At 39.5% G+C, this 23868-nt stretch overlaps 1 protein-coding gene across 2 annotated transcripts; it reads right to left on the minus strand.

Moving 5' to 3' along the window:
• Positions 1-240: 240 nt before the first annotated feature.
• Positions 241-21578, minus strand: ddhd1a (DDHD domain containing 1a). 2 transcript variants are annotated; one of them, XM_026933735.3, is made up of 14 exons: positions 20397-21578; positions 18447-18623; positions 13784-13879; positions 10828-10956; positions 10495-10642; positions 7739-7848; positions 7388-7494; positions 6979-7238; positions 6785-6860; positions 5542-5691; positions 5389-5453; positions 4749-4921; positions 3443-3616; positions 241-3208 (listed from the first exon to the last, which is right to left on the minus strand). In XM_026933735.3, exons 1-14 carry the CDS (start codon positions 21064-21066, stop codon positions 3024-3026), a joined length of 2520 nt encoding a protein of 839 aa, XP_026789536.2. In that variant the 5' UTR covers positions 21067-21578; the 3' UTR covers positions 241-3023. The 2 variants fall into 2 exon arrangements, with proteins under 2 accessions (XP_026789536.2, XP_026789538.2); XM_026933737.3 differs by lacking the exon at positions 13784-13879 and having other exon boundaries at positions 20397-21576.
• Positions 21579-23868: the final 2290 nt, after the last annotated feature.

Below are 23868 nucleotides of genomic sequence, written 5' to 3' on the forward strand. Positions count from 1 at the left end.
AATTAGTGCAGGCAATGTGCCTCCTCGAGCAGGCAATCAGTTTAGACAGTCTTCTAAATATTTTGAAAGCACCCTTCACTGTGGAATTCTGCTAATCCCACACACATTTCAGGACTCCCTGACTTACACTGTTCAGGCAACAATATTCTGTTTATAATCACCACTGAAATAGAAAAAAAATGAAGTTCAAGCAAAGGACAATACTGCAGCTGTACACAGAAAAAAGAAAAAGCACTGTACTCAAAAACAGTAATGCTTTAATAAACTGAAATAAATACAGTGTTATTCCGATGGCAGTTTGAATCCATTACAGGCATGGGTTATTGCACAGCATGTCTTTCCAAGCTCAATGTCTTAGTGCATTTAAATAACAGTCGTTTGGGACATTTCTTATTTTTTGGATTAATCAATAACTTGTAGTGGAGACTGGCCTTTTAACTGAATTCTACAGACCAATGTACACAAGAGAGGATTCTTTAGTATACCATGCTGTAAGATTAGTCATGAATTTCTCCAATAACAAGTTGGTGAGATGCCCTGACAAAAGGCAAACAATAAATTAGCAAATACAAAAATGTGTAGCTTAGATTGAGCGTTATTCACAAAGACCAGAGATCGTATCTCTTAACATCACAAAAAAATCTCAAACCTGAGCATGCATCTGAGTAAAGCCCACAACCTGCGTATTGTATACTGAAGTACATGTTTACTTATTGTGCCCATGCCAAGTGTTTAGGTGAACCATCTGAATCTGATGCATATGCCAATCTCTTAATTACTGGTCTGAAAATCTCAAAGCAGCACTAATGCAGAAAATGTACTACTGCATTTACAAAGATTGTAAATTGTTTCAAATTATTCCATTAGTCATTGGTATTACTGGAGCATGCAGAGATGCTGAGACATGGCCTGCAGGAAAATAACAAAAAAAACTTGTCCCAAAGAACAAACCCTCCATGACAGAGTAAAAACCTCTTACTTTTTTTTTTTTTTTTGCCAGTGATTAATGTTTAAATGGATAATGTTATCACAATTTTCAAGCAACTGAGCAAAGTGCATTTTCTTCCATAACGCAATATATGAAGTAGCAAAAACAGAAATGCACATCAGGAGGGTCTTTTATTCTGTTCTGTGCAATTTATAGCCATGCAGTAATGTGCAAGGTCTGGTCCTTCATTAATTTCTGTTCCTACTGCCAACAATAACAGTGAGTCATAAATAACTGTAGTTCATCCTTCAGTGCGAGGGGAAAAGCCACGTCAGCTTCCCAACAGAGGATTGGCTCTGTGGTCCTCAAAGGCAACCTGGCCATTTTTAAATAGCCACACAGGCTAACTAACACTTACTAACTGCACTTGTGTGGGCACACAGCGATAAAAACAAAATAAATCACCATAATGCAGCCCTTGCCATAGAGGGGTGAAGCATGGCCTTTTGGGATTTCAAACACAATGCAGACACTAAACAGAGTAGATACTGTTGAAGTACCATTTCATTTTTTACTGATAATCCCCTCTGGTCATTCTCTCCCCTTTGCATATCTAACATCTCAAAAGTGCTTAAAAGACACAAGACTAAAAGCTTTAACATGAACTAACAGTACTTCTATGAGTAGCAGTTTTATAGCTAAAACATTTGGCCTCTCAATTGAATATCACAATTTTGAAGGACCATTACTGTCATTTCACAATTGATAACTATATATATAAAAATATAGAATCTCTGTTTATTACTATGGGCCTAAAGGTAAACGGTGCCTGAATATCACACTACCATGAGGCAAAGGAACATCGGAAAGTACTGCCTAATCTCTGAGTCCACTCACATGATCTTGGCCTAATTACTAGTGTAATTACATAAAGCAGATCACCCAGTCAGTTTATTTGATTCCACTCCACTGTATTTGGCTGAAATCAGGCTGAAATAATAATAAACAATGAGGCAATCTCTTTGAAGCTACACAGTAGTTCTAATACTCCAAAGTAACAATGCACCAGCACACATATGCAGTATGTTCATGTATCAACACATGGCCTGACCCAGGCAGGATTGTAAAAGGTTAAGTTTGGCTACAAAATTAATGCAGCAGCAATTTCATTCTCAAACGCCATGCAAAGTAGAATCAGGCAGATTACTGGTTTAATAAAACGCACTGTTAACTTTGTTTCCCTACAGCACCATCTGGTTGTAAAATCAACGGAATATGATAATTGCTTCTTATTATTTATCTGCTGTATAAAAAGGATATTCCTTTTTGTTAATGGTTCACTATTCTCCAGTTTGAGAATCCAAATATTGAAACATTGAAACAGACATTAAAGAGGTCCAGTATTCTCCAGGAATATTAAAGTAAAAATAAACATCTAAATCTTGAAATACTTTTCCCAAAAATTAGAGTGCTATGCACAATCATTAGATATATTACTATAACAATAAATAAAGAATCTGAGTGTTGCATTGAGCATTTGCTAGGTAAGTGTCTCATGTTGATATATTTACCATTGTGTAAATGAGGAATAAACAGACAAAAGGAACGGACATTAACAGGACGGAGGGGTCCATGCTTGTTTGTTGTTTGCCCTTAATGACGTTGGGTTTAGGCTTTGGATAAGACGAAGCTACATAAACCATGTGGACTAGTCAAGGGTTGGCGAAGCAAACACACAAACAGGTCTTGCAGAGCCAAGTATACCTAATGCTAAGCATGGAATGGGACTGGCTGAAAAGGCCTCAACAGCACCCATAACAAAGCCTTACAAAATGTTCCTAGGACTAGAGGTTTACTCAGTGTATCAAAGAGTTTGCCCTGTAGGAGTCGATGGTTACTGGGTTAATGGGAAAGGTTGCTGCACAAGCAACAGGAAAAATGGTAATCAGTCTTTGTATGACAAAGAAGCAATTTTATGAGGCAAAATGAGAAAGGGAGTGTGCTTGAGTGTTTTCATATCTCTACGGGAGAGGACAGATCTATCTGTGTGAGAACATGTCTTTTTGTTTGTTTGTGTTCATGTCATATCGCTGGGTCACTCAGGGTCGGGATTGTCTTCCCACGTCTCAGATGAGCTATGTGATTTGTATATGAAGGTCAGCAGGAACAGGGCCACATCATGAGAGGTCCAGTAGGCTGTGTGAGAGGTGACTGCCGACCAGTAGCGGCTCTCAACCAAGCCTTCCCGCAGCTCAAAGTCAATGCGGTGCTCCAGCTCCACTGCAATCACAGAAACATTTAGGATTGTTACCACTGAAGACAAACTGACTTTTACAGCAGCATTTTGGCTGCTGAGGAGTAATATCAGGTAATGCCAATTGATGTTTTTTTAATCAGCAACCCATCCAGTATTCCCAATACACATACAGACAGTATATGTGTATTGGAAAAGTAACAAATAGACAGCCTAAAATAATTATAAATGAGGTGCAGGTATAATCCATGTATGCACACCTGCAGTATCAATGATGTTGGAGGTAGACTGGGACATGGTAGACAGGCCATATGCCGACTGGCTCTTCTCTTCACCTTCCACTGCTGCAGAATCCACTCCTGATGGTTGACTACTGGAGCGTGAGAAACGGGAAAACAACATTCCTCCAATGCCTTTTCCAATGCTGGCAGCACCTGAACACATAACAGCACAGAAGTCTGTACACAAACTACACACATCTTTACTACCCACATTCAATATTCAATCTTTTTCCACCAAACAGTTTGATACAGAAACGATACAGAAACAAATCCATGATCCCACATTTCAGTGTTTCCATTGCCAGGTGCTGTATATACTAGAGAAGTACCCTTGCTGAATTTGGTTACCCTATTTTATCTGGTATCAAGGGTATTAAACAGGGACCTGTGGGTGGAAATGGAAATTGGTCAGATGCTGCTTTAGGAGGCAATATCACAAGTTTGTCATAAAATCTAATGTTTAAAATTCTTCTTATAAAATATGCCATTTTCAAATGGACAATCTGCTGGCCATCAAACTTATCTCTCATTGTTCAATAGTTCACATGTGAGGTAGACAAGCAACAGCGCAGCACATGTGGAAATGTGGAAAACAATTTATTTTCACAGGTACTGTTATAAAATAGGAAAATGATATAGGTTCCTGACCAGGGCGTGGTTGGTTCTGGATTCAGATTAGTAATCTTACTATACCCATACTCCACTGTATGCTGGAAGTACCAGCTGGAAAGGCTAAATCTTCAAAGTTCTCAACTAAATAGCACTACTTAGAACCAATGACCCCACTTCACTGCCAATATTTACCACAAGGTGGCAGTAAAGATGTCCAAACGATCTTCAAGGACACCATACATGTCCATTAAATCACATCAGTAATAAACTTCAGTGCTCTTTAAAATGTAGGGATGTGAAATATCTAAATAATTTTAGAACCAACGTACCACTGTATGCAATTAAAAATAAATATAATAGACTTTAATCTAATTGTACCAGTTCCTTTTTTTCCCCAGTCTGACCATGTGAAAGTACGAAAAATGTAGACTGCTGTATACAGTGTAAATAAGAGAGTAACCTCTTTTATACTTATTTCATGCCTTTTTCACACTTCTTGCTCTGTATATCCATCTTTTGTTCTGTTTCCAAACATGACTGGGGTATTTTGCAAATACCAGTGGTTTGGGCTCCATCATGATGTGATATCTAATTTTATAAGATATGAGATATGTTTGTAGAATAGCATATAGCATATAGCACTTGTTTGTATAACAAGTGAGGCCTGAGGTACCCAGTATGCTGGCCTTGCCCAGTGTGGTGAAGGAATCTCCATAGAGTCGGCGGGACATTACGGGTGATGTACTGGGGCTGGGGAGACTCTCTGTGTCTGAAGCTGGATCCTTTACTGGGTTCAGGAACGTGGGTTTCATTTCATCATATGGTGTGGGATTGGAGGTGTTGCACCTGCAGATATAGTTTACAAATAGCTGACTGATTAAAAAAAAAAGGACATGAGAAAATGAAGAGTAAACATTATGGCATGTAGTTTTATCTAATGCTTTTTTTGGACATTTAAAAATAGAATGCCTACAGGTCAAAATAAAAGGCCCACCGAAAATTGGGTAAAATGGTAGTGTTAATTGTGGAACCTTTACATTTTTACAGTTTACGTCTAAAGTTCTGAAAGAAAATAAATCCAAAACACTGGGCATGCTGAATTGAAAGTGTTGTATTTAGGCTATAATTAGGTTATGAATCATTTGAAATTAATAATAAAATATCATTACTAAAATAAACGATCCTGTAAAAACAGGTGTCCTAATAAAACAATTAATTTTAATGTTAGGTCTTGCTCATAATAAACTGATATACATGTTAAACAAAGCCAGAAAATTTAGGGTCATTACATTCAGCAGACTGACAACACTTACCAGTGTATTTGAACAGGTGCAATATTGTTGTAGTGTTTCAACACAAGAGGCTCCAGTCGATAGGCCTGCCATATATACGGAGATAATATTTGTAAAAAGTGTTCCAGTACCCTAAAGAGCACAATAATTACTGAATCATACCGATTCTCTCACCACTGGGTCTGTGGGGTGGAAGATGTTGAAAAGGCGCTGGCAGATAGATTTCGGCATGATGTGGTCCTGGTATCCACTGTTCCCTGGTCGAATGCCACGCAAGGCCAAGAATACAGCTAGGGGAGAGCCCATGCAGAAGTAGTTCTCCACCTACAAGATGCAGATTGAGTAATACTATACGCTATACAGTGAACTCCTTTAAAGTGTGTTCTTTATCACTACATACAGAGAGAAAGTAAAGAATAAAAAACAATATGAAGTGTCTTGGTAAGGTGTTGGGCCAACATGAGCAGCCGGAATGGCTTTGTGGCAGCTGGGGGCGGGGGTCAAACCGGCAGGTAATGCATGATGATTCTCACCTGTGTCTTATTACCGCCAGTCTACTTATTTGTCTTTTTGTGCTTTCAGTGATTGCTGTAACAAGAGGGAGAGAGTGGCACAGCTGGCGGAGCATGCCACACACACACACACATACACACAGGCATACACACCGTGGTGCGTGAACTTGAAATGTCCTTTTTGCTGAGTTTTTGAAAGTGCGCTGAAAAGTGCGGACTGAATAAATGTAAGCCCAGAGTACTGCTAAAATTCCGCCTGCCTCCAGAGTCTTCCTCCGCACCCTCACACACCAAGGTTCTGTAGGCTTCAATTCACCTCGACAAAGATTGTGTCTGGAGTTGTGTAAGATATTCCCTTAGTTGGTACTTCGATGACGGTGGTGGAGAATGCTGTTTAACCCATCGGTACAAAATAAAGGTGATCAGTCAGAATCACTTTGCATTTATTTGCAGTAACACGTCCCTCTATAGGGGACAAGTGTACACAGACCGTGCCAGCAAGATAACAGAAAGAAAGAAATTTTTATTTAATTTGTCACCCATCTGTATATGGAATTAACATTGACGGAGAATCCTAGACCACTCCAGTTTCTACACCACCAAGAAAAAGTACTTTCATGTTTTTTTCCCCAATACTTTTACCTGCTGTAACTTATAAATCAGTACACATGCAGTGGCCACAATATTAGCTACCTACTTTATATTTACAGTCATTTGTCATTATGTCAGGTATCATATAAATGCAATCTGCAGACTAACAATAGTTACTGACTGTAATCCATCTGCTGTGATGTCAAATCAGCCCCCTCTACCCTATCCATAGGATGTCAAAGTGTGTGACATTGCAGGCAAGGAAAACACGCCCATATTTGTTCTATGTAAATAAGGTTTATGCCCTAATATACCTTAAACTTCAATTCAGGAGCAGCTGGAGGTTTAGTAGCCTCCAGACCCTGAAGCTGATCCTCCAGTTCTCGCAACCTGACATGAACAGAAAACACATTTAAGATTAACACTGCTGTAAATATAGTCATTTGCAGATAAGAAATATCCAAGACAAAAGGGACTGTCCTATAATACAGACAAGCAAAGACAGCACCTTTTTCTGGCATGTTGCACCTGCTCCAACAGATGGCGCTCTTTGTAGCTCATCCAGCGCAGCTCCTCCTCATCAGGTTCCTGAAGCTCCTGCAGGCGAAAACGCACTGGGTCCCAGCCTGTCATTATGTCATACGCAATCACACAACCTAGAGAGTGGGAAATGATGGATACTTTGCCCCCCTTCTGCTCAAACTCTGGGTTCCGAGAGCAGAAGAGCGAATACAGTCGGTTGAGTTCCTGGGTCAGACCTTTAGTAATCTACAGAAAAAAAGCAGCATGGGAAAAAAAAAAAGCTGGAGGATCACATTTAGCAAGAAAATCAGTTAAAATGCACTTCAGTATGAACAACTAGTTTATTTGAACACCAACAATTAAATGTATTTTTAGGAAGTGGGAGGATAATTCACCTCATCTCTGTAGAGAGGGCTGGTGTAATACATGATGTCCATGGCACTGCTGTTCAGTAAGTCTCTCAGCCCCCGCAACTTATCTGGCGTGATGGAGTCGACTGTGTCTACAGGAACAGCAGTGTGTGCATTTAGCATTCAATGGAAATAATCATTGTCCTTGCTTGTGCCTTTTCTGAACTGAATGTAACATACCATAGGCAGGGCACAAACAACTGAGCATAGATGGTCATTGTGTTTGCACGTGTGCATGTGTACTCAGGTATTAGTGCTAGACAGGTGGGTGTAGCTGTTGTGAAAGGTGTATGACAGCAGCAAGGACAGGCTGTCTGTGCAGTATCAGGCCATTACCTCCATCCAGGGTCAATTTGGAGCGCCACTCTACTGGCAGGAACTCCACATGCTCCTCAGTGTGCTCAGCAAAGTGTTTCTCTTCCATTTTCCGCACAGCCTCTCGCAGCCTAAATGTGGATACAATATACATGGAGACTCAGTGTAACTGTTCTGTGATATTAATAGATGTTACTGGTTTGTTTGCTTTTTTCTGTATAACGATAACTGTATATTTATAAATAAATAAATTTATGATTAAAACCTTAGAGACAGCAGAGAGTGACAGAGTAAGGTTGACTGTGGAAATTGCAATAATAGAGTGCCAACAGCCTTTTGGTCTATTTTTTTGACGCATAAACCCATACAGAATGACTGGTACGGATTTAAAGTGGCCTCTGCTCTGTTGTCACAAGCTGGAGCTCAGTCACGTCATTGCCTTGCCGATAACAGCACTACCTGCTATAATCTCATTATGCCACCAAGGCCTCAAGCTGATCTGCAACAGGGCAAGTGACACTTCATTCTTCATATTTTATAGTAAGTTTGAATTGTAATTCTATGATTCATGATTGTGGATCATTTTTATACCATGATAATTTGTGTCACCTGTTTACTGAATTCATTGAAATGCAACCTTATGTAAGTCGCATTTAAATAAATGATTGAGACATGAAGAATACCCTGCTGGGTACTATAAATACGTGAGATAGACAGTCATTTCAAGAAAGCCTTTCCAATAGCCACAGAGTCCAATTAGGCATAGAGGATTGAATAAGAAGACCACAGAAGAAGCACCCTTGGGTGTAAATGAACAGTCATGCACTTGCTCACAGGGACAAAAAAGGAGACTGAACAAGGGAATGAATGAATGATGAGAGGAGATAAGTTGAGACAGTAATGATCTAGCTCTTTCTTTCAAGGGAGTGAGTAATCCAAATTTCCTCAACGGGGAGTGGGCTTAGTGCCTGGATTGATCTACTTTACCACCTTAACCCACTAAGCTCCAAGAACAGAGCAGGCGCTAAACCCCGCCAGCTAGCAAACATTACACTCTGCCCAGCAGGAAGGCAAAAATGGTTGTGCAAATGGGTATTTTTCCACACACAGGCTACAGGTTCAATAAATTCCAGTCTGTGTGCTTAATTTTTTTATGTCAATTTAACCACCTTTTCCTTTCTAAAGAGTATCCATTAGGACTTGCTCTAACAGCCTTGTTAAATGTGTTCAAGATAACATGTCTTATCTTGTTCAAAGACAATGGTACAGCACATTTCTCAGAGAAAAGGTCTGTTATTATATGCCAATGAAAACCATCTGGACTCCTCATGGTAAACAATTCAATTATCCTCAACTGAAAAGCCTTAAATTCAAAGGTCAGCTTTGGAAAAGGTAACAAAATACACAAAACTAACACAAAAGACACAAGGCAGAACTACAGGTGGTTAGAACAAAGTGAGAGAGAAGAGTTCAGACTGGCACAAAGCAAACAAACAGCCTCAGGTAAAGGGCACTCTTGTTTGGGGGTTAAGGGGATTACAAGGTAGAGGGCCATAAAGAGGTATTACAAGTACTAAGCATATTTTATAAAATGTTCTTGCTGTGTGGACGCACATTCCACAGCTTCAGTAAAAGTGGCTCTGATCCATGTAAAGAAGACATGTTTGCATTAGGTTGCTCCTGTTAGATATACCATTTTTTTCAAAAAAGTCTCACAGATGCAAGACACTGGATCTGGCTATTCATTAAAGACTCACACGGTAACATTCCACTCAAATTTCCTCTCGCTAAAACCTGTGAGACAGGTCTCACACATCCAGTAACACAAGACTCAACAAGCAAGGCGTTCATGACTCATCGGTTAACACATGAAAATTTAAACAGAGAGTGAGTCCCCTAATCCAACAAAAAGACAGGGTAATGTATTTGGTGCTGAACTGACAAAAATGCACTCAGGTAATATGGCCCTCAGGAAAAATATATGGGTAACTATTATAAAGGTGCACTTTGTACATATACAACTACTGACTGATAAATATATCAGTTTTGCCAGTTCAACATACAAAAAAATCATTTCTTAAAAAGATATTTAGAAAAGAATCATATCATTCTTTTTAGACAGCACAATATGAGCAAGGGAAGAATTACTTTATACATCTGAAATAATCTTCAGATGCATAAAGTAATTCTTCCCTTGCTTTTTTTAAAATGATATTTTATGGATATATAGAAATTATATAATTCATGTTATCATGTTAAGAGTTGTTGTTTAGTGACTGATTTACTTGACTATGGTATCACTATGCTGATTTTTTTTCTAGCCACCCTAACCGCCTCTACAACCACTGATGTCCCTAACATCTGGTCAGCTGTGGTCTCCGTCTATTATCAGATGGGTTAGAAGTGGCTAACGAATTATGTAGAGTTACATAATTAAGCAACAAGTCTGAGCCTGGTCTCAATATGCAGGCAAATACATTGGCTGCACTCACTGTTTTTTATTATATATTAGGTATATTCTACAGAACAGCCAGAGGAAATTTCAAACATAATTGATACTATTTAATTGTAATTAATCACATCACAGACATGACCGAAGAGTTTCACAATCACCCTCCAAACACTTTATTCTGTCATACTTGAAGCAGACCAGATTGAACCCTCATTGTCTATGACTTAGATAAAAACAGAGAACAAAGTATAGTTTGAAAGGATAAACAACTATATTGGGTAAACATATTTCGCATACTTCTGTTAGCCAGGTTCTGAATACTTACATGCCTGTGTTCTTGATAATACGGTCTTTGTCCATCTTCTGTCCAATGCCATGCACAACAAAGACAATGTGGGTTGTCTGAGGTGGCTTATCTTCCAAGGAGGCCTCCTCCACATAGCCTCGATGAAGCCTGGTGCCACTGCTTGAGGCTGGGATCCACAACATGAAGAAAGATATTACAATCCAGCTAAGCTCAGGTAGCAAATACCTGCCATGTTTTGAAATTGGCTTAGAAGAATGCCAGGTTCAGCAATAGTTTAAATCAGTAGAAACCTATCCCATTTTTATGCCTGCTTGCTTGTATTGAGGGCTGAGCTGAAGTGTAAACACTGACCTTTCGAAAAGCCGAGCTTCTGCGTAACAGTGCGAGCAATCTTGGAGGTGGTGGCATCGCTGTACAGATACACCTCATCAACACTGTGCCAGTCAACATGGCTGCGACTCAGCTTTAAGCTGTGGATGGCTATAAAATAACACATGGAGAGTGACAAGAGAAAAGGGGGAAAAAAGAAAACAGTTTACAGAATTCACATTAGATACATGGCCGTAATACAGTCATTGTTCAGGTTTAACAGTTCATGGAAATCAAACTATAAAAAGGAAAACTGATACTGTACTGATATTTCAATTCATACTTGCATCACCTTCCACTCTTCTGGGAAGGCTTTTCACTAGATTTTGAAACATGGCTGTGGGGCCTTGTGCCCATCCTGCCACAACAGTATTAGTGAAGTCAGGCACTGATGCTGGGCGAGAGAACCTGGCAGGAAGACAGAATTCCAGCTCATCCCAAAGTTGTTTAGTGGGGTTGAGGTCGAGGTCTGGGCTCTGTGCAGGCCACTCAACTTTTTCCCACACCAGCCTTGGCAAACAATGTCTTTATAAACCTCGCTTTTGGCCATATGTTGTATTAGGCAAAGCCGACATAGTACGTGTGTTACATACAACTACTTGTGTATTTGGAAGTTATTTAACAAAGGCATATAAATGTCCGTTTGTTTGCTAATCACTCCTTATATGGCTACGATTCACTTAAAAAAAAATACATCCATCTAAAAGAAGAGCTATTTTAACAGTAGTAGTTGCACATATGCAGCCAATAGCATTAACATCTGGAATTCAATAATCACAGAAAACTGCCTGAGTTCAATATCACCCTTAGTTTAGCATGAATAGGACTAGCAGGAACTGAAATATCACACAAGGGAGAACTGAAAAGCAGTCTTCTCAGCTGGGAATAGACAGCAACACTAGAGTGCAAGCCAAATACATTACGAGACATTTCTGACTGACTGACTACATTTGACTCATCACAATGAAGAACAAAATATACCTTGAGAAATTAGTCAGAAATTCTGTATTTATCATAGCTATAAAAAGAGAACTGTGCAGAGCTACTTAGGACAGAATAACCAACACTGTTTCTGCACTGTAATGGTTTTGCACGTTAGCATTCATCATATTGCTCCAGTTGCGTCTTTCACTGGCAGCACACACCAAGACAATGTGTGTGTGGGTCTCATTAGGGCTGGATCCTGTTCATTACCATCATTTTTGTGTGTAATTTTACATTAGCATGCATGAGATGCCATGATTGGGGTTGTGGACCCTGACCACTTTCAAGCGGCTCTGTTCAAAACATTTTTAAATAGATTTTATTAACATACAAAGAGTTTTGTATTATAACATACAAAGAGTTCTTATACTGTAAGCTTGATTCATTTTTTTCGGTCTGAACTCCATCTGAACCGACCCCGACCCCAACCCCCCCCCCCCCCCCCCCCCCCCCCCCCACGTAAGCAATCACGTAAGCAATCACGTAAGCAATCACGTAAGCAATCACGTGATTATCATATGTCCAGTCATCATATCATGTTCTAAGGGAGACACAAAAAAAACCCAACATGCCTCCTAAATGTTGAAAAAACTTACAAGAATTTATGTCAAAAGCAAACAGAAGAACACACCACATCACCCACAGAGAAACACACTGTAAAACAGGATGTTATACGAACAACTTATAAGCGTGATATTGAACTAAGCATTAATTTGCTGCCTCTGTACGAATTAGGAACATATGTAAGGAAACATACCAGTTTGAAAGAAGAATGAATCCCATTTTACAGGACAAAAGGGCACACCAGGGTCAAACATGTGACTAACAATCTGAGATTGTTTTCAGAATCTAAGGTAAATCAATGTGTACATCAAATATACAGATTAATAGAGATATAATTCTCTTCTGTATTCTTGATATGTTTGACTCTGGTTAAGTGCCAGTCAATCTGAAATACAAGCACAGAATCAAAGCACACCGGAAATGCAGCCATGAACTACAGTGGTAAGAGGTTTAGCAGGGGTTTCCCAGCACTTTGAACAGAACAGGGAATGAAGGATAGTGTTATGACTAAAAAGTATTACCCTACTAAACCAGATGAAAGGTCTTATGCACCAATTAATGCTGCATAAATAACAGGCTATTGTAAATGAACCCTCCGGGTTATGTTGCCTTCTGTGTTCACATGGGAAAACAACAGTATGTCAGTTAAATGGAAAAAGCTTAGTGGGGCCTACAAAAATATTAGCAATAAAAATTATGCCCAATAAGTGATCAAAATAAGATTGTCTTCATATCGCAGAAGGGCAGAATATATTCAGTATGCAACTGTACTCCCCTACTCCAGCGTGCACAACATATGGTCATTACAGTGCAGAGGAGAACAGTACAGAGTGAGTAGGGAAGGCTGATGAGCCCAATGATGGTTCTCTTGGCTCCCATAATGAAGGCTGGTGTTGCAGGGATTCATTCGGAAATTGACCATGCCATCTGGCAGACAAACCACTCCATTTAACATGGTGCTATTATGGTTTAGTAAGATAAAAATGATAGGAAATGAACAGAGCATCAGGGCTCAGAGCAACCCAGAGCAAGAGCAACCAAAACACACTGATAGACTTTAATCACAGTGCCTGCTGGATGTCTAGGTCTACAACTAGGCCAAACTAAAGCTAATTATAGGAGAACAAGGCCAGATTTAAAAAGAACATGCAGTGCATTTAGATGTCTTCTAGAACTTCAAGCATTAGAAAGAAATGCTTAGAAGTCAATTCAAAACACTGCCCAGCCCACTGAGTATGAGAATTCTAAGCACTAACACTCTCATATTCATACAAATTATTTTATCAAGGCCTTGTTCGAAAGCAAGCAGGGCTCACCTAAAAGGCAAAGGAGAAAGTCCAAAGATAAAATCCAAAGGGAGTCGAAGTCAAAGATGCAGGAAATACAGTACCTTGGCAACGCTTTCGCTTGTGGCTTTTAGTACTCGTCTGATATCCACTCCATTTGAACAGAAAGGGGAGGTAGAAAGGAGGGAGGTGGGAGAGAACTAACAAACCAAAAACAGTAAGTGGTCATAGTAGTGACGAGTCTACGGTGTTAACAGTGTTATGTGGTTTAATTCTTGGTAGCCCCTTGTAGGTTTTTCTAAAAACCATCAATACCTTTAATTTAAATTTATGCAGTGTTATAATAAACTATATTAATATACAGTACAAATATTAATATACAGTATATTACTGTTTGTCATAGGCTTATTAAACGGACAACTCGGTTGCAGTTCCATGATCCACAAGTTAATCCACTATATGTGAAATATTAATTTATTAGAAATGGAGAATGGCTGAGGAAGGTGTAATAGGGAAAGCCCAAAAGGATCATTTTTCCATTTAGGTCATCTATATTGCTGTCTAGCAGAAGCTCCAACACCAACACCAACTAACTACTACTGTGATTATGTATTCAGTCATAAATATTTAAAATTCAATAGGTTTAAACAAAAATTTTCACCCAAATACAGCATAAAGAGAATGACATCTTGTAGTGTTCAGTAAGACATATCTGAGTAAAGTATTGGTTTAAGAGAGCAATCCCTTGCTGTGTGGGGGTTTTAACTTGTTTCCTTTTCTCACACACAACATACAAATACACTCATCTCTCCCCATTTAGCCTAACTGATCATGTAGTTCATGTATGTAGTATGTCCAATCTGTATCAACACACAGGTTACCTCTGCCACATGGGCACACATGGCACCATGCTTCTAGTTACAAGGCAGTTATTGAGCATTCACAAATGTAAAGAATTAGCTGCAGTGCCAGGAAGACCAGGATTATTAACTCATAACTCAGGTCACGAATGCTACAAATGAATTTGTTTGTTCAAAATTCATGTTCATGGATTTCATTACTGAATTTCTGAACCCTGAGTTATTTTGCAGGTATCTTCAACTGTAAAAAAGCATGGACTACAAAAAAAAAAAATGTGATGAAGAATGCACTACCTCCCCGATTCTGATGCACGTGGTTGTGCCTTAAAACTATCTCTGTCATACTGAGATTGCTATGCGTTAGGGCTAGGCTTTGAAGAAACAATTTAGACTTGCAAATTACAGCAGAACAGCAGAACTGCTCTCAGGACAGAAGAGGTGACAGCCAGTTTCAGAGAGAATGAACGCTTTGGGCCATTCAGCAGCCCTGTCAGAAGCAGTCAATATTATGCCTGTACTATCCAGGGACACACACAGGCAAAGACTTTGTTGGTTGAAGAATAACTGCAAGATAACTGCAGTGTATAACATCTCTCAACTGACAATATACTGCATCCTAACATATTCATTTATAACGGAAAAATTGTTAGACCATTACCAACTTTACCACAATTCATATACATTGTATGCATTGATTCATATAAAGTATATTAACATGATCTATTAAGAAAAAAAATGTTGCACAAATAAGCACATCAACATTTCTTTGCTATAATTTTCTCTTTTTATGTTCTTAAAATCTTTTTGTAATTCCCCTCACATACAGAGAGGTGACCAATTAAAGAAAAACAGACAACCAAGTGACTTATTGGGCCACCACTAGCCACCAGAATCCTTCAATGCCCCTTGGCACAGGTTCAATGAGTTTCTGGAATTGTAATTGTGGGATGAACACCATTCTTCCAAAAGATATTCACTGGTAGTGTTCTGATGATGGCAGTGGAGAGCACTGTTTAAAACATTGTTCCAAAATCTCCCATAGATTTTTAATTGATTCGAGCTCTGGAGACTCTGAAGGCCATAGCATATGATTTACATCATTTTCATCCTCGTCAAACCATTCAGTGAGCCCTCATGTCCTGTGGATAGAAGTACTGTCATCCTACAGGAGACCACTCCCATCAGGATAGAAATGCTTCACCACAGAATAAAGGTGATCAGTCAGAATAACTCTCTATTGATTTGGTGTGAGTCTACATACAGTGAACAATATAGGAACAGGTGGACCAAAACCATGACACAAAATGGCCCCTACAGTTTTAGCCACCCTTTTTTCCTTTTGTCACCCATTTGTCACTTACATACCATGACTTTACAAGAGACGTAAACCTTAAAACAGAGAATTCATGAATTTATAATACCAACCTATGGTATACTGCATTATTTTTTCCTTAATAAATCAAACATGCAACTTCTCAATTAATCTAATTCAAAATACTTAACATAATGAAAGAAAGTAATAGCATAAAACTACTTTTGGTTTAATTAATAATAATTATTAATATAATAACCATAACAATAATAATTAATATAACAATAGTAATAACAATTAATATCATAACCATAACAACAACAATAATAATAACCTAAATGGCCAGAAATATGCAAAAATCCAACTTTCTAACAAAAGTAATGTCAATCACTAATACTCATATAAGAAACACTCAATATGCAGCCAAGTGTGGGGACATATTTCTGCTTTTCTACTATCAAAATCACATCAACAATAGAGTGGAATATGACTTTTTGCCCTGACCTTATTACTATTGATCATGAAATAACAAGCAGGCAGATCATTTCTAAATAATTTACTTACACTGTACAAAACAGCATATTACTCTGCAGCACACAGAGCACAATTACTTCTGACTGCTTGACAGTGACATAAAACCAGTATTTGCATTTTGCTCTGGCTAACCTAATGACCTCTCTGAGCTCATGTCACAGAGCCTGCCAGTCTACTTTTCCCCAATGCCAAAGAAACGTGACAGACTAGAACAGCTGACCAACACTGTCATACTGTATGTCAGCTGGTATCAAATGAAAATTCAGTGTGTAGCCTAACAAAACTGATTCATCAAGTAACCGTGTCATTTCCTAATGGAGCTGTTACTTGACCCATCCTTGTGATTAAAACTGCTGACATCAAAAGCAATTACAGCCACCGAATTAGGTGAACACTATTTAACTGCAAAGATCCCCTGGTACCTTTATACACTAATTCCAGAAACGATTCATGTGACATTGTGAATACTGTATGCTCGCTTGTGTGTAAAAGCAGGTAATAAAGAGAAATAGAGTTGGACAGTGACATAAATAGGGGGTTTTCTTTTACACTACATACACATTAGCTCTTATGTGGTTCACGTGGTTCATGTGAGTCTTAGTTCCTTTCACAAAAGCTCACTAAAACAGTTGAGCTACACAGTGAAAGCACACGAGAAGAAAAATGACGCATTTGCTTAAATTATAGTAATTTAATCATATACTGCATAGCTGTCCTCTTCCTGTGTAGACAGACAGTTTAAGCTTGTTAAACTTTAGATCTGCATAGCATAACCGTATAATACATAGGACCAGTTAATAGCTTCACAAACTGGTTCCACTGCGTGTACAGCAGCACAGTGACATAGCACAGTGACATTTCCTCTGTTATATTTTTACCTTGTTCGCCAGTGAGAAGGCAATTTCCAGCTCAAATCAGTGCTGTTCAAATGCTAGCAATGCACTGCACCATTTGATTAAAAGAAATACTTGGCCATGAGATAATATATATGTTTAAGGGAAGGCTGCAATTGTCACAGCAACATAAATAATTCTTCCTTTTCTCAGTCATGTGACAAGGGAGAAAGGATGGTCATCTGTCTCATACGTAATACGTAATTCTTTATTTAAAACACCCTATAGCTACAGGGAGAGTAGAAATGACCTTGTACTGCACAAGTCTGAGAATGGCTACAGTCTACTGACTATTCAAAACACATAAACCTTATCTCATCAAAATCAACTGTAACTTTACACCTTTGTTCACCCAAGTCAACTCGCAGATTCTGCCTTTACGTCAAGCTAATTCCAAAATCATTCAATGGCTTCAAATTTCAAATTTGTATTTAATCCATCAGTATCGTAAGGAACACCCAGACACATCTTATCAAATCACATTTGCAGGTTTCTCTAGGGGTTGAAATTCACTCCTAATAAGATACAACACTTGAATAAGATATGACATGAAATTGAACAAAAATTGAAATGTACTTATTGAAAAAACAGTGAATCATTTATTATCATAAATAAATACTATTATTTACATAACATGGCCATCTTTTTTTATTACATACATCTGAATAACCTACAGCAACTCTCCCAGAATGGGCCTGGGCTATAAAATGGGCTTCTCACACACTAACCATCCAGGCTCAGGCCCTGCAGAGGTTTGAGATATACAGCCCATGAACTCTGCAGAGAGGTAAATCATAAATACACCTTACAGATCCACAGCAATATCCCTGATGTTTGATGCTAAATTGCTCTGAGCACTCTTACTTTCTATGCAGTAAGACAAACCTTATTAAATAACTCAAATGACAGCAGCAGCCTTTACATGGAGTCTATAACTCATCCAGACAGCATCTACTCGTATCTAATTTTTACAGCTGGCACCCTATCACAAAATTAATTTGATTTACATACAACAGCATTTTTGCTTGATGTGTAATCAAGTATCAATGCTATGACAAATGGGGAGAGGGAGTTTTCTCAGTCACACACACACAAACAATGGAATGCTCTCTTTCTCTTTTTGCTAATAATCACTTCAATGTGCTGTATCAATGATGTACATGCTTACCATCTTTGCTATCCACTGTCTTGGCCACCACATCATTTTCTAAAGTGTCCTGCATCTGTTGTCCCCGGAAGCACGTCAGGTGCTCCTTCTCCAGGAGATCACTCTCATCCTCCTCCATGGGTGTCCATGTGCCGTCTATAAACCACTGTCCCCTCATCACAGGGATGCGGTCCTGCTCTGTAGGGACAAGAGGCATCTAAGCAGCTACCTTCATACAGAATATAGAGACTAAATATAGTGAGTAACAGCGGTAAATAAAGAAAATTTTCCAACACAAGAGGCAACATCTGCCAGCAGTGTCAGTTTGAATGAGATTAAAATGATCACACCAAAACAGAGCTGTTTAAAACAGTAGGCGATTTGATCTGTAATTTTCTGAAAGAGAAGTGAGAAAATCACTACCACGGCTGAACCAGATGAAAATAAAATTGCAGGGTAGCACAAGGAATTCCTGCTTTTAAATTTAATCCCATCCAAACAGGGCTTATGGGTGTTTTCACATTTGGTCTCAGTATTGAAGTCAATACCCAAGATTGATTCTCGGCTCATTTGAGGGAGAGTGTCATTATCATAGGTTTGTTTACACACACACAAATTCCTTCCTAGCCATGGATCACCCGGTCAGATTGACATCACTTCTGCTATGAGTGAAGTTTTCTAAAATGGGAAATTATTATTTATTGTTTACAGTTTATTTAATTTATATATTTAATTAGTGTTTCTTCACTATGGCTCAATGTTGTTAAACAGTTCAGATGAAACCATTTACTTGAAACTGCTCAGCTGTATACAAGAATATGTTGTTAAGTTTTAATGAATGCGACTTCTTTTAGCTTCGTATAACAAAAAGGCACTCCCTTTAATCTGCAGACCGCAAGATCCTTTTCTCTGTAAAACACAAAATAGGAAGCAATGTGGCAAGTTGACCTAATCATTTTACTGTCTGGTTCTGGGAGTGGAACACTTTTGCTGATGTTGTAGTCTGTAGCTAAGTTCATTGGAAAGGGAGCCAAGAACACTGTTTTCAGGTGGACCTGAGGTTCCCTGGACTGCACCCAGGTTGGAAATCAGCTTTTGTATGTGACCAAGCATACTGAACTATCGGTGCAAGGAAACTCAAGTCTGGGGAAAAAAGTGCAAGAAGAAAATGACTTTCCATTTATCTACTGAAGAGCTACGGAAAAAAAATGACCTTTCTAAAACAATGGCTTGGCCACCGCATTCAGTCAAAGAACAAGAAAGTCTCTGAGAATATGCTGATAATTCACTGTCTCAGCATACTGTGGCTTTGGCCTGTGTGACTGCTTGGGAACTACCAAAGAATAAAAAGTACTAGGGGTGCAGTAATCCCACATTTTCCATTTTCAAACTAATAACATTTTATTTAAATGAGCTTTGTGTTATGGGGTAATTCCTGATTATGATCTGACACTGACATCCTCTTATTAACCGAGCACACTCTCTGCAAGCTTTCTAAGTTCAAGAAATATCAGAAGGATGATGGAAATGTGCTTTATCACTATTAATGTTCTGTAATCATGTGCAAGGTCTATGTTGTGTTAGCATGTATAACACTTGTTGATGGCATAAAATATGCAGTGGATTTTATCTGATCTATTACCAATCCAGATTTTCCTGCCAGTTTTAAGATATTACATTTACCATGCCCAAGATAATACAAATCAACGAATACTTGTGACCTTTTAAAACCAGTTCTGGGATTGGGTTTTAATGGTCAGTATGTCAGTGAAGACAAGCCCAGATATTACAGATATGGTTGAACATAGATATCTGGCAGAAGAGTATTTTCCCTGAGCAATCCAAGACAAATGTAATTTTCTAACAGGTATATTTACAGCTACAATTTGCACATTTTGAAATGTGTTATTCAGAGATACAAGTCATCTACTACCTTCATTAATCATGAAGGTACTGAGAAGTAACACTCACGGTTCCAGTACACAGGATAGCACTCTTTCTCTCGGACATCCACCTCGTAGAGTCCTCCTCGGACACACACTGCCTCAGTGCTGATCTCCAGCTCTGTCTCCTCGAGCTGTTCGGAGCTCTGTACCGAGGCCACAGCTGACGCATGCTCACACGGATCCTCTCCGTCCGGTACCGCGTGGCCTGAGCTGCTCTCCTGGTCCGGATTCAGTTCACACAGTTTGCGGTACATGAGCTCGATTCTCAGGGAGTCGTGCCCGACGAAAGGTTTCCACGTCTTCTTGTCTTCCTTATAAAACCAGCGCACTTCTTCCGGGCCGAGTTCCGCCACGACCTCAAAGCGCGGTCTGGGAGCGCCGGAGCGGTGTTTTCTCCTGCTCTCCAGCGGACTCGTGTTCCCGTTGTTCTCGCTGTAGTCCAGCTGAGAGACGTCGAGGTAGGACTCGGCACCGCTCCGGTAAGTCTGGTCCAAGCGCAGCGCCATGGGGTCCTGCCGGTTATGGAGAAGCCCCAGGCGCCTCTCCACATCCGACTGCACCGCCAGGGATTCATCGTAGGAGCACGGGAACCGGTCATTACCGAGGCCCCAGTTTGTGCTCCCGACGACGGAATCAACATTTTCAGGACTCTCCGGTGGACTAATGAAAGGCGTCTTATTCGTAAAGCTGCTCATTACCGTTTGCTAAGCGACCGATCCCAACAACATGCGACCAGCCTTCAAGTACCCTGGCATAAGCCCTAACACTAAAAAACTATTATTTTATACATTATTACATAATAAATATAGTTACAGTTGGGTAGCTATATATAAAATATAGCTACACTTAGTTATCCGTGTCAAGATAAACATGCCATGCTAACAGGCTAAGTCTTTAACGCAACCCAACAAGCGTCGCATTCCGGCTGGCAGGCTGGAAATCTGCTCGTCATTCACTCTCTCTCTCTCTCTCTCTCTCTCTCTTTCTCTCTCTCTAAACAAGCTGCTCCAAATACAGCACTAACTCCAGAACCTTCTCTGTGAAGCGTTCTAACGAAACTTTCTCGACTTTGCTCCCTTGTAGCAGTGGTTTAGCCTCGGTAGAAATTCTCGCCCCGGCGGTCAGACTCAGCGGAACTCCAGCCTGAATTCGTTGATTTCCAGTACAAACAGCTCGCTGGCGCGCGTGGTGACAAGTGCGTAATGCACGCTCGTACGTAATAGCGCACTGGACGTGACGCCGTTACGCAAGCAAACAGTTTTCAACGAGAGCGCGCACGTTCTTCCAGCCTGGTTGGGGTTGGTACAGCGTTTTATTATACAGTAGTATGGGCAGCCTGGTACAGTATCACAGGTAGCGAGGATTATTATAAACATTCGTGTACTAGTAGCATTCTAATACAAATTAATTTCGGTCTAAAGGCTTAATTTAGGAAGTACTATAAAATAATGGTTTATGTGTAGGTCTTTATCAACTTTAGTATGTTTAAAAATACTAAAGGGTATTCATTCATTCATTCATTCGTTCATTCATTCATCTTCACTAACTGCTTTATCCTGGTCAGGATCACAGTGGATAGGGAGCCTATCCTAGGGACACTGGGCACGATGCCAGGCCATCAGGCCATCATGAAGACACATTCACATACTCCTTCACACCTACAGGCAACTAACTCTTATGCTCAACTTGAAATTTCAGCTCAACTTGGGGTAGTCTTCTCAAATAACAGTTTCTTCTCCATTTACAGAGTGACGTCAAATCAACATGGCACATATATACAGACACAGTGCTTGGTTAAATCTATAACACTGACCTTACTAATCGCTGTTTTGAGAAGGTAATGAACATTAGAGTTACCACTAACTTTAGCTTGTTGCTAATGCTACTGGCTATTATCCGCTGTTGTTGCTGTACTGCAATTTCAGTCCACAAGGTTGCATGAATATTTGAAGTTCACTATAGCAGAACAGTGCCAATAGCCACTCAGGCCTGTAATTGTAAAAGTAACTTTTTAGGAGCTTTACATTCTCTGACAGAGCAAACAAAAGACACACTCTCATGGAGGTGTCTGTTTTTTTTGTTTTTGTTTTTTTCATTTTGCACAAAATTATGTTATTACAACTTGCGAATTACTACTTACAAGGCACCTCGAATGCCACATCAGTGTCACCAATGCACCTACTTGCATGTTTTTGGGAGGAAACCTGACAACCCATAGGAAACCCACGTGGCATGGGGAGAACATGTGCAGAAACTCCACACAGACAGTAACCCAAGCTCAGGATTGAACCAGGGACCATGGAGTTGTGACTCCACAATGGACCACCATACCACCCATACTGGGTATTAATATAATAAAATGTAACTAAACATCCACACCCCCGCATTATTTTACTGATCCATTTGATTTCCTGTTGTCATATTTACATGTCCACATGATGGCGCTGTTGGCTATATTTTTGATAGTGAAGCCTCAAGAAGGATCCTGAAACAACTTACCTACTAGCCTCTTAACAAACTAACACTCATGAGAGTGTGTTTAGGATTGTAGTTTTAACCCTACTTTAATACAATGTAGTATTTATTATTAGTTTTCTGGACATGAGTCTATATCTGCATGGCCCCCTTTGCATTTATTATTACTTCCTGCTAATATATACTGTCAAAACCTGAGGATGTGGTTGCCTACTTTCAGGCTGTTGAGTCAGGCTGATTGTGTGACATGTCTCCTCCCTGCACAAACAGGCACACATCTGGGCAGATGGGTGGCCACACAATGTTTTGACCAAATCCATGCCAGAAGGTCATTATTATTGTCTTCCAGGAAGACAAAGTTCTGTGCAAGGGACATGTTTTAATGTTCCTCTGTCATTTCACACCCCCTCAACTCAACCACCTTTTGTATTGCTTTACTTTAAGTGCATGCATGCACACACGCACGCTTACAAATCCAAGTTTGTTACGGATTTTTGTGGGTTGCAGGCAAAGAAACAAACGGATGTGTGTGGTTAGACTGTTTACATGATGTAAAGGCTTGGGGTGGGCTGAAGAAGCTGTGTGTCCAGCCTGCAACTTCTCTCCACATGTAGAATCAGACCACCAGAGTATTTATACCCATCCATCATCAACACAACAACAGTGGGGCAACTTTCAGTGGTTATGGGGTAAACAATGGCATGAACATAATCAACAGCAGTTACACTTGAATATCTCATAATCCCTCTAAACAAGAAAATCTGAATGGATTGATTTATGGCACACATCTAAAGCTTCCGCTCAAATGTAAAACCTGTGACAAATCCTTTGTTTTGTGAATCCATGAGTTCCTGTATGTAATGTGAATTCATGTGAATTTAATGTAAGGCATGTTCAGTATCTGTTTATGTTTAATTTCTCAGAGTTCTCTTGACCAGATCTGTGTGTATATTCTATATATTTGAAGGATTATATGTGCATGTGTGTCTGCGTCTGCACACGTGTGGGTGCTTGGATGTGTG

The sequence above is a fragment of the Pangasianodon hypophthalmus genome, chromosome 10 (genome assembly GCF_027358585.1).
Source record: "Pangasianodon hypophthalmus isolate fPanHyp1 chromosome 10, fPanHyp1.pri, whole genome shotgun sequence".
Classification (NCBI taxonomy): Eukaryota; Metazoa; Chordata; class Actinopteri; order Siluriformes; family Pangasiidae; genus Pangasianodon; species Pangasianodon hypophthalmus.

What these genes read in the sequence shown, in the direction of transcription:
- ddhd1a (XM_026933735.3), bottom strand. Translation starts at nt 21,066, where the DNA reads ATGAGCAGCTTTACGAATAAGACGCCTTTCATTAGTCCACCGGAGAGT. An exon ending in GCCCTCTCTACAGAGATGAG is followed by an intron (nt 7,239 to 7,387) that starts GTGAATTATCCT and finishes TTTTTTCTGTAG; the next exon opens with ATTACTAAAGGTCTGACCCA. An exon ending in TCCACCCCACAGACCCAGTG is followed by an intron (nt 5,454 to 5,541) that starts GTGAGAGAATCG and finishes TATATATGGCAG; the next exon opens with GCCTATCGACTGGAGCCTCT.